The 12,227-nt window shown below is 35.6% G+C and overlaps 1 protein-coding gene across 1 annotated transcript in view; it reads left to right on the plus strand.

Moving 5' to 3' along the window:
• The window catches only part of LOC108775168 (nephrin), a 95,714-nt gene that overhangs the window by 49,693 nt on the left and 33,794 nt on the right, over positions 1-12,227 (plus strand). The window contains exons 6-7 of the mRNA XM_018541456.1: positions 5,779-5,923; positions 9,663-9,793. Of these exons, the coding sequence (XP_018396958.1) occupies positions 5,779-5,923; positions 9,663-9,793 (276 nt within the window). The remainder of the gene's footprint in view (positions 1-5,778; positions 5,924-9,662; positions 9,794-12,227) is intronic.

The raw sequence follows: 12,227 nt of genomic DNA on the forward strand, positions 1-12,227 counted from the left end.
CCTGTCGACTCCAGATATTTTCATTGGCGGTATGCTAATTGCCAATTAAGCTATACCGATTCAGCCGATCCCGGTCCGAACATCCACTTTACATTTACTATACGTCTCTCTTCTACGAACGCCGCACTAAGACTACCGAAGGGCGATGTCTACTCTTGCCACGTTTAGCTAAACGAATGGCGGTGAAAATCAAGTTGCGAAGGACACGCGAACACCCTGGGCGCCACGAGAAACATTAATCTATCGTGCACGTTGCATGACAATGTTGCTATAAATATCAAAATAAATGTGGAGCATTATGGTTTCTCATAGCGTGCGTTAAAAGGGCTTTTTACTTGTAATTTATTTACCTACATTTATTACATTTTAAGAGAGAAAACAGGATTAATGCTTTGGAAAGGATGTAAAAATATACACAAGTATTTATGTATTAAAAAACAGTGAAGTATAAATTTAATTATAGTAATAAAAATAAATACGCAAATCATAGCGATAATTACAGATATAAACTATAACGAAACTAAGAATTATATTATACATATAAGAAAATATCTAACAAAAAATTGACATCAATGCTCAGGATACAAACGAAATTATTAATCCCGGTGATAAAAAGTCGTGCTAATTAAATTAGTTTCAAATTATTATAAAAACGAAAGAACGAGGTATAATATGATGATTCGTACATCTAACAAAACATTACTGTCAGAGAGATCGAAATTGATGTTCCGTTTTTTTCTTTCCTTCGAGAAGGAAATATTGATCTTTCAGGGGGAGTGGCATCAGAAACTCCCTCCGGCGCTGTAACTGCGAGTTGCATAATACTTGTCAAAATGTTACGATACTAAAAGCCCTTTCCGCTAGACGCGGTTGTTACGAGAGCGGACGCACAGTGCGAAAATCCGCGTCCGGGCCGGTGGGAATATTCGACATTATCCGATAATGTATGTATCGTCAAGAGCACATTACTGCCTGGCTTCCTGGAGTGTCTGCTAAACTACATCCGAACGGAGCAGGGGCAAGAAACCCGACCCGCAGGGAATCGCCATTTATTAATCACGGCGCGGGCGTAATGAATGAAACGCCAAATCGATGGGATAGATGTGTCACGTATAATTATGAAAATTAAGTTGCCTCCATAAATTGCTCTTTTAGCTTAATTCAAAAATATATACATATGTATATCATATATATCGATATATTAAATTATAATTATTAATTTCGTGTATCGATTTGATAATTCGAATAAAATTGTTGAGGAAGTTATTTAATATTAGATCACACATTGCCTCGATCATCGGTTGAATTTTCATGCCCATAAAGTTATGATATTATATATATATATACGGTGTCGATTCTATTGATGTATCTTTTAGAATATGAAACGTTATATGATGATAGAGGTCAGTTTATTCAACTCAACTTATTTAATCTCGCTTACATCAAGTTGTAATAAGAATATCTTTATGCTAGACATGAAGATGTTTTAATATTAAAAAAAAATAGGATATTATATTTTATGTAAAATCTCTTGATTATGTAATTAGAATCAAAAATTCAATTTAGAATATTTAGATATCACAATTGTGATATCAGAAATATCCAATAAAAATCGATTGTGAAATTAAATTATTATAAAGCGACGATCGAATTAACATTTAACAAATCAACAAGTATATTCATGGTTCATTTTATATACTTTCTATTTTTTATATTTAATATTTATTACTGCATTTTGTCGCTCTCTTGTTTGGTTCAAGAATATTTTATGGATACGTGAATAATAATCGTTTGATCTTCTTGATCTCGGTTTCCTCGGAATACGTCCCGAAGTTCGTCGTACTCGCGTTTAGACACGAATGGGAGTACTTTGGTCACGTCGGACATTCTACAGAACTTCACTAGCCAATGCCAGGATGGCTCAAATCGTGATAGTTAGATACGCACGGCCCTGGGGGACCTGGCATTATCGATAATCTGGAATCGGAGCTATAACTTCCGCGCGTTGGCTCGCATACACGCCAACGCGTCGCACTTTAGAGTCGGCGTTGTCTCGGGCGCTGTTGACGTGCGGCTCTAATTAATTTCACGTAGTTCATTAACGAACCCCGGCCGCAATGCTTAACGACGTTTTGGCGTCTCTATGTATCGGGAGCTCCAAAGTGTATTCCCAGAGCGGGCGAAAACTCCGTTATACTCGTTGATTAGCGGTACGAACGATTGCTGCGTGCATCGTATACGTTTCAAATTAGATACGATGATAACAGTAATATAAGAAATATATCTCAAAATTGACTATCATTTATGTTTTTTTTATTTTCTGTAAAATGACAGCTGTATAATAAATCATATATGGTATATGTATATTATAAATTTTATATATATGTATATATATCTAATAAATTAATAATAAGTTAATAAAATAATGAATAAATGTATAGTAATTGAAATTAGTTGTTACTAAGCATTGTCGATGAGGTAGAACAATGTGTTCGGAAAATAGTATCGCTTTAGCACAATTAATTATATCAGATCGAATAATCTGGTGAAATTGATTGTATCAGATTAAATTGAGTATATATCCACATACATTGTATTGAGTAATTTATTGTTTCGATAAAAATTGTTATATGGTCATAACAACATCGTTAAAATGATCACAATATACTATTTTATTTATTTTATTTATTTTTTTTTTATAAAGAGAGACATATGTTATATAATATATAACAATAATTAAACTTCTAATACTTTATTTTGATATAATATTAAAAATTATTTGAAGACAGGTAATTACGCTCATCTATTATTCTATCACAAATGTTGTACCTTCGTCCCGATTTCGATTATCTTCTTCTATACACACAGCTCTCGCTTTTCCTCTGTAAATGAAAAATAAGCGAAATCCTTGATCGGAATCCGCGCTGCTTAAGAAAGATTCTCGCTACGTCGGCAGGACTTGGAGCTTTTTCGAGCGTCCGAGGACGAATTCCCGACAGATGTTACCATGGTTGCTTACGGCCCACCCCTGCGGAACCTAATATAACCGAAATTAACCATGGCGAGCGGCGCGTCGAATCAGATTTTTCTCGTCCTTTTTCCCTCGTTCCGCTTTCCCTCGCCATCTTGCGCCACAAAATTATACCATGCGAGAACGTTCTCTCTCTCCGCGAGATTATTTTTTTTAATTATACTTGTTTATCTCTTTCTTTTTATCCATCTCTATCTCTCTATTTCACTGGCAAATGCGAAACGAAAAGCGCTGCTGAAGTTGCACGCATTGCATCCCTTAATCTTTTTGCTGGCATCCATTTTAATGGAGTACACATTCAATTTTTTACTGAAATTTATAATATATATTTTCGAAAAAGAAAGTAATATTTAATTTCCATTGTGTTTTATGCTTTCAGTTGTAACTCATATTATTACATTACATATATTTATACGTATAGTAATACCAGTAATGTCGCGAAAGAACAGGCTTTCTTTAAGTGCAGCTTACATTCCGTCCACTATACATTATTCTACGTTTTAAAATATGGTTCTATATGCGCTTCTCTTTTGATGTCCTATGTTAAATTTTCAATACACATGTGAATTTGCCACTCAAATTTCCTTCATCTATCGTTACTTGTTTGGTCGAAGCATGTGATAGGATCCACAAATACCAGTAATGTACGTCGGTATACTTCAACATATAATAACAGCTCCTATGTTAAAGAATAAAAATAATCCGAGGAGAACCCTAGTTTTCTCTTTTCTTGCTTCTCTCTCTTATTTATGTTTCCTCTGGCACGTGCGTTCTGTCGGCTTCAGTGTCTGTCAATGTTAGCACTTGGTACATCCATGTTTTCGGATGTTCCTCGAAATATATTCTTACATTCTTAAAGTCACATATTTAAAAAAATCTAATCTCAAAAATCTAATTAATATGATTTTGAAATTACATAGTCCATTAGATGTATTCCTTTTTATTTTTTATATTTAATTTTTTATTTTATTTACTAGTCAGAAATTTCTAAAATAAATTTAAAATTTTCCTACTTTTTTACATATTCAATCTATCATTCAAAACGAAAGGAAGCTCATCAAAATGTAATTACGCTTCCAAATATTATTGAAATAAAACGATTGAAAATTAAAAATAGGGATATGCACCAGTTATACGGAATATATAATACTGTCATTATTATTAATAATTCTAATTCGTATGACGTTGCATCGTAAAGATATGCAACTATAAGACATAAAGATATAAGACAGAGAGAAGATAAAGCAGTAATCAGTATTTATCGATATTCCCAGCAATATTACGTTTTCAGAGAGTTAAATTTGACCTACATAGTAGTTAAATGATTAGCATAATGATTAAAGTGCGAAGCGACTGACAATTGGGAGGCAGGATGGCGATTTCCTCCTGTGTTGGGTTTTGTGAAATCTAACCGTTATAAACTCTAGTAGGTTAACACAAATGATAGAGATTCTGGAGACAAGTTTGATAAGAGCGAGGCAACGAATTGAATGCAAATATACATACTCAGATTCTGAACAGAAAATCAAATGTTAACATAGAAGTATTTATCGAGTAATTATTATAATAATAAGTTCCTTGCAATAATATTAGTAAATAATTTATAAGATTTTATTAAAAAAAACTTTAGAACAAAATTACTGAGCTAATTGCTTTTTAAATTGTTGCTTCTTATATAGCACTAATTCAATATTCAATTTTTTCTCAAAGATTTACATATGTTATTGTATTTTATACATCAATTGTTGATCGATATATTTATATTTTATTTATAATATATAGATATTGTGTGAAATTATACAAACATCAAAAATAGTATATATTAAGAGTTAAATTATGCTAATATGAATTATATATATATATATATATATATTCTATTTTATACATATAAAAATCATATTCTATTTTATACATAAAAAATCATATTTTATTTATAAAAAACATATTAAAATATAGAATTATTTTCTGTTTCCCAAAGAGCTAATTTTACCGATATATAAATCTATTTATGTCGTTAATCTGTGTTGGCGCATTCACTTCCATGTCACGTCATCGTGTAAAATTTGAATGACTTTTCATCGTGAGATATTGCGAGTTACGAAACGCGCGTTTTCAAGAGATCGAAGCTCGATTCAGCATACCTAGTTCCTTAACAGAATATAGCAGTTGGCAACTAGGACTTTCGTCTGAGCGAAAACGCACACATTCTATACTACAGTCGCGCGTGCTAATTCACTTCCACGTCGTCTTACTCGATGAGCTTTCTCATATATGTGCCCCGACCTCAATCATTCCAATTCGCTGTTTGTATTGACTTACATGGACAAACCAAAAGTTTTGTAAACATATTAAGAGAATGATAGATGATGCGTCATAACAAAAAGCCAATTACGAATATCTTTCGAGATCTTAAATTCATTATCTCTTTTATTATTTAATAATTGAATGTAATTATTAAATATCTAATTAATTAAATATAATAAGTTTAATTATTAAATATCTAATTGATTAAATAATTGATTAAATTAAATTATTAAATTATTGAAAACGATGAGGTTTCATTATTTAATATATAATGTTTCAATTTTAGTATTATTTTAAATAAATTTATTTACAAGTGCATAATATTTAAACAATTTATTGACATACCTCATAAGGTGCTACAGTCTCTGCGCGATTTACTACACGAACAAATCGGCATGATAGATAAAAAGATAATTTCACTGAATTTCCTCGACGGTTCACAGGAGGAAAGATCCGAGAATCGAACCGTCAGCACGGTGGAGTTCGAGCCGGGTGTGGAGGATCATGGGAAATCTATCACCTGCCGAGCAGAGAATCCAAACGTGACCGGACTCTTCGTCGAGAAGTCCTGGAAGATCGACGTCGTATGTGAGTACACATTACATTTTTCCTTAACGTTCCAATTTCTCGCGGAACCGTAAACTCGCTCACGACCGACAGATCGCGAAACTGATCGCGGTAAATCGAATACGACACCATGACGAATGGTACTTTACAGCTTTTGTCGATCTCTCTCTTTCTCTTTCCTCCCCTTTCTCATTCTCTTTTGACTCGTTTCATTGTCATATATCGTACGCATATATCGTAAAAAAGAAAATGAAGAAATTGCAACAGTCACTCGACATCCTCAATCTCATCTTCATTCGAGTCCCGAATCGGCTGATTTTATGAGTTTCTTCACTCTGCACACCAAAACACACCTTTCTCATCCCCCGAGTTCATGCATCATTTCCTTTTCACGTCTCACGCTGCTCCTTCTTTTTTACAACCGCCAATAAAAGATATCTGTGAGATTTCTTACAAATCGCTGTAAGAAATTCGACGACGCCTCTCAATTCTAATTATCAATTTAATCACTATAAACTTAGTCATAATTTCTAGCTACGTTTTATGTCTCTATTACTTTCGTTCACCGACAGCCAAGTGGCTCTTTCGCTTCCATTATAGACTCTTCCTTTCATTATCTAATGCAATTTCTGTTTTCTTTTATACACACAATAAGCAACGCTAGATATTGTGGGATCTCGATATTTTCCTTAGATCTGATATTTTCTTTAGATCTTAAAGGTACTAAACGTTTCTTGAGTTTGATAATTATGTTTAAAAGTGCTATTTTTTTCAGTATCGAGCAGTTTTATCTCGTTTTTGCATCATTCTCTCTCTCTCTATCTCTCTTTCTGTCTTGTTTATTATATATAGTTGTAAGCGCGATGTAGAAATGCCATATATGTTGTGTCCAGTCTGCTAGACGCTCATGAAATTTACCACGCAATTGCGCTCATCCGACCTCGTAAACTTTACGTTCGACTTGACGAGAATTACGACACGTTTCTCAGTGCATATTAAAACGACGGATGACAACATATAGCCAGGAGAAGCCGCAGAAGCAAGGCTCATTTCATTCCATCCAGCGTTCAAATGAGTCCATTGTTTAAATGAGTCGCGGTCTCGGTGTTATTACTCTGGAAATCTTCAAGGAACGTCCACGTATTTTATATTCGACCGCGACGAAAAATGATTGCATAGCTAGCAAATTTCTACCTCACGCGGCACTATTTCCTCGCGAGATTATTATACGACACCCTGTAAAATTTCTCACTTGCGCTGCGCGATATAACGCGTGGACAACGATTATAAATTTCGTACCAGTCGTAAAAGCTGCGTCAGAAGAAATAATAATAACGCTTTTATTGCCACGCTGTTGTGTGAGCGTAAAAGCGGACTTTACACAGAGACTCAGGGTCCTTTAAGTCGCGGACAAACCGCCCCACTGATGCTCACGATAAAACGGTTTAAGGCGTCGGCGACTCCTAATCTCGAAAGTTTTCCTGCGCAAACGTCATCCTTGTCGGCGTCTTTAATCTAGCCAGCGAAATTTTTCCTAGCACCTAATATCACCGACAGTTAAGTAATAACATCTTAATGAAACTATGACAACCGATTTATTATTAAAATAGTCAAATAAAACATAAACAATCAACCCTCCGTGTCGACAATGTGAAATTTTCACCTTTCCGCAAAGATTTTGTGTTGTTTCAAACTGTATAAAAATCTGAAAAAATGTTTATATATTTGTGAAAGTTTTAACAACGACTATTTACAAATTGAATAATATTTTATTTATTTTTTACAGATTTAAATTTATTTACCAGAATTCACAATTAAAAAATTAACTGTGCTAATAAAGTCTACTTTTGCCGATGGGAAGTTAAATGTAATAGTGATCTGGTTTTTTGAAACATTTAAAAAACCGATATTTGATTATCTTGAGTAAACGGAAATAAAATAGTAATATTAGTAACAAGAATAAAAATCAAATACAATTAAAACGTCTAAAATAAAGTAAATAAATAGAATAAAACAAAACAAAATAAAACAGTAACATATTATTAACTCCAAGAATAAATTTTAAACGGATGTTGTTTAAATTAAATCTCTAAATTATTTTAAGAAAGATAACCTAATTATTATCTGAACTTAATTATTAATATAAATTTGTTTTTTTAGCTTCTTACACTTTTGAAAATTGGATTAGCAGTATTGATGCAATAAATCGAATACTCTTTAAAGGAACGGTATCGTGATATAAATTTATATCCACGAACATCGACGCAAAGGTAATCCTTGATAGAATAGAGACTACTCTTACGATGCTATGGGATGCCGTATATCACCGTATGTTCATTTTAATTGCGTAATACATATAAATAACGGAGAAAAAGTGCGACACGGACGAAAGATTCGCGTGCCGCCTCCAGATAGTTTTTTTCAATTTTGCGGAGTCGTGCGCGCGCGTTACTTCGGCGGAGATAAATTTCTCGATTCCATACGGTTTATCGTTTGTTCTCATCTGTCCGGTTGCGTCCGTTGCACCTGTATACGTCGAGCAAAAATATAGCGACCGGGAAATACATAAGGAGCACGGACGAGTATTCGCGTAACAGGAAAAACTGCAGAATACGGGAAACGGTGTCATGTCACGTATTCGATTACGGTGGACCGTTCCTACGGAGTCCGGACTCGGAATTACACCTCTATCTCGGAAAGACGGTCCAGCCTCTGACGCGGCCGACCCTTCGGCTTCGCCGTCACCGTCGTCGTCTCCGACAGACAACGGTTAGAGAAGATTGAGTTTCCGGTAATTCCTTCCAATCTCTCTCTAATATTAACGAACCTTTCCGTAATTTATGAAAAAAAAAAAAACGAGACAATATAAATTAGCAACGTGGTTAAATTTGGAAGACGCGATCAAGCTAATTAATGTTATCTCTCGAAAATACACGATCCTGGAAAGAAATTGGGTTGACTTACAATTACAAGACGGCGACCCTTATTACGATGGACGGATAAGGTTCCGCGGGAAAATACACCGCGAAAGTGAACTATGAAAATGAATCGGTGGAGCTCGGGATGGTTAAACTAATGTGCACAGTAAATGTCAGATATCACGAACAAATAAAAGGCTTGATTGCTGGCAGCTATCCGTAACTGTGAGCCGCTAGAGAACATCTACGAGCTACCGTGGGCGAGATATTATTGAGAGTCTCACAAGCAGGAAAAATATCAGAGCTAATGGAGAGAGAGTTTGAAGATTATATGCCTCGCGGACGTAGCTTCGCCGACAAAAATTGAGATATGTGTGCGCGGTCTCGGTAATGAAAACAGCGATTTACGAAACTTTTATCACTTGTATTTACAATATTATATATATATATATATACATATAAAATATATTTTACGATAAAATATCTGAATGAGTGAAGCATGTCGTAACATTAGGGTCCCTCTATCTCTTTTCTTTTATGCTAATAGTAATGCCATTTTTAATCTTTAAACGCTTCACACAATGGAAACACACTGGTGTATGGTATACCGAATCAAATCGATTGCTTATAACTTTCATAAAAATGAACATATTGTGAAAAAGTTATAAGCAATGAAAAAATATTGGAAAATCAGATATGCCATATCGAAAAGATGTTTAAGAGTTAGTATAAAAATTGTATATTAATAAACAGCCAGAGAAAGAGAGGCTGATAACAAAATATGTACAGTTTTCTTATAGGTGTATAAAATATAGAAAAGTTTTAATATTTTACTTTTGCAGATCCGCCGATAGTATCGTTAAACCTCGGATCGACCTTAAGCCCAGAGGACATTAAAGAAGGGGATGACGTGTACTTTGAGTGCCATATTAGAGCCAACCCACCTTGGTCCAAGCTCGTCTGGATACACGACGTAAGAATTCTTAAATATATTCTCGTATAACTTTCTTTTTATGATATCGCGCTGGTACCGAAAATACGACGTCATGTAAATTTTATGCGGTACCCGCATATAGGAAGACTTTCATAGTAGGTTTCGTCGATATTTGTGACGCTGTCATTCCACTTCATACATCGAACACTGAGTAGAACTTTAAATCCTTTATTTGCATAATATATGAGCTACCACGTAACGATATTGACGCGTGAAGAGAAGCCTTCGACACGATGTCATGTCGATGCAGGCCTATTTTCATAACAAAACTTTCTATCGTGAATTTTATCCTCATATACTTGCGCGACAAATAAAAGCAATAATTTTATTAACGACAGACAGCATTTTAATTTTATATTCTCGCTGCATCATCAATAATTTACTTTAAGTATCCGGTAGATGGTTTCAAACTTTTTTACGATCTCGGAGTTATACAGTTTTAAATGATGTCACCTCTAACGTGCGTCGAGAAGCTTGAAGCATCGAGCCAGATTGAATGCCATACATGATTTATCTCGTACACATTCGTGACCGAGTTCGTGACGTTATCGCATCTTGTAGAATAAAAGGTACGCAACGAGCGTAAAACGGGTATCAAAGCGTAACCAACGTGAGTCGATCCCAACTCATACGAGAGATAGTTGTCTCAGGAGACCGTCTGCCTGCTTATTCTAGGCAGCGCTACCTGAATTTCGAAACGCAGCCGCCGCCTCCGTTGCGCATTGTGTATACACCTACCGGCGCGGCAATTGCAGCGGAGACGGAAGTTAAAGGAACGCTCCCAAGGCGTACTCGGGACTATCAGCGACAAACTTTGGCCTGTGTGTATCGGTGGCTGCCATGGATGCACACTTCCTGAATTCTAATCGCCTCGATCACTGGCTACGGCCTCGGAATCACACGGAACACGTGACACGCGATCACGAAGTCGTGCATTAATTTTTCGCCGTCCTTAGATAATCCCCGCAAAATCTCCTAACGACACGTGAGGACATTGAGACGTTTGCAAAATACGCATGTAACACGGTTACACAATTACATCTTAATTCTTCGTCTGTAATCATATTTTCACTCCCTCTGTTTTGCAATCTGAGCCTTTTTTGTCCAGCCCAAGTTTTTTTTACTAAACTTTCAAAAAGTGTGAAAAAATTCAATTTACTTAACTTAAAATAAAATTTTTTTTAACTATTATTTTTTCTTTCTTTAAAAAAGTTTTTTATGGATAGATGTTACAAGATATTTTAGAGAGGGAGAGGAAGAAGAATCAGACTGCGCTTTCCTTTATTTCAAAGAAATTTGAGAGTGAAATTTCGCTTGTACAAAAAAAGGATTGCAGACGAAAGGTTAATAAAGTTCAGTTCTGTTTACGAAGTCGCGCGATTACAAATAGCTGCACGTTAATTTCCATTGGGGCCTTCGATAACTTCTTCTCTAACTGTTTCTCGATAAGAATAATCTTTCTATGTTTGAACACAAACTTTATGAGACTTATTATTTTGTTGCATATTGAGACGACAAAAATAGAAGTTTAATCAGATTCAATTTACTGGCGCAGTTCAGTTAATTCAAATCAAGACAAACACGATTGTAAATGATAAGATGTTATTTTTATCAGACTCACACAATTTCGTCGTATATGAAAAGACAGCTTGATAGGCATCTCTTTCAATTAAAATCGAAATAATTTTATAAGCTTTATTACTAATAATTAAACCTATATATACAGCCAGTATTTCCAGAAATATATTACGCTGTACTTTGAACTGTCACAATTTCTCACAATTTTCTTTCCTTACTCATCTTAAAGCATTCGACAGACTGTTTAACGAACATTTCTTAAAACTCATAAGTTTATAATTTTGTTTACAACCTTAAATGAAAGATCCGCTGCGTTCTCGAGCTTTCAAAGCAGCGTCCCCCTTTCGGCCCCCGCGGATCTTAATGCATTAATCCAACGGCCATAACACCTGGCGGAAGATTGCGGTGCACATGTATACGCCATAATTATATTACCATCGGCTACGCTAGCCAGGAATCCCGCAGGCGCGCGGTGCATTAGCTTTTCCGGGATCAGCCCGGGGCCTCATATCCCTCCTATGTTCCGTCGTTCACTTTAACCCGGCTCATCCACCGCCGCCCCGCCGTCCCTTTTCCTCTCTTTGCTCCCGCTCTCTTTTCGTTTTGTCGTACGGCGACCTTTTGCTGGATATACGTCGCGAAGGGCTGCAGGAAACGGGCTAACGGTGGGCGGCGAGCAGCTGCTACCGCGTAAGAGATTTCCCTCGAAATTGCATCTTAAAAATATGATCCGACTTCATTCCGGAGGGAGAGCGCCCGACTATCGCACCGACTATGTCATCCCCACCTCTGCGCTCTCTCTCTCTCTCTCTCTCTCTCTCTCTCTCTCTCTCTC

This window comes from Cyphomyrmex costatus, unplaced genomic scaffold, assembly GCF_001594065.2.
Source record: "Cyphomyrmex costatus isolate MS0001 unplaced genomic scaffold, Ccosl1.0 scaffold29, whole genome shotgun sequence".
In the NCBI taxonomy this organism is placed as follows: Eukaryota; Metazoa; Arthropoda; class Insecta; order Hymenoptera; family Formicidae; genus Cyphomyrmex; species Cyphomyrmex costatus.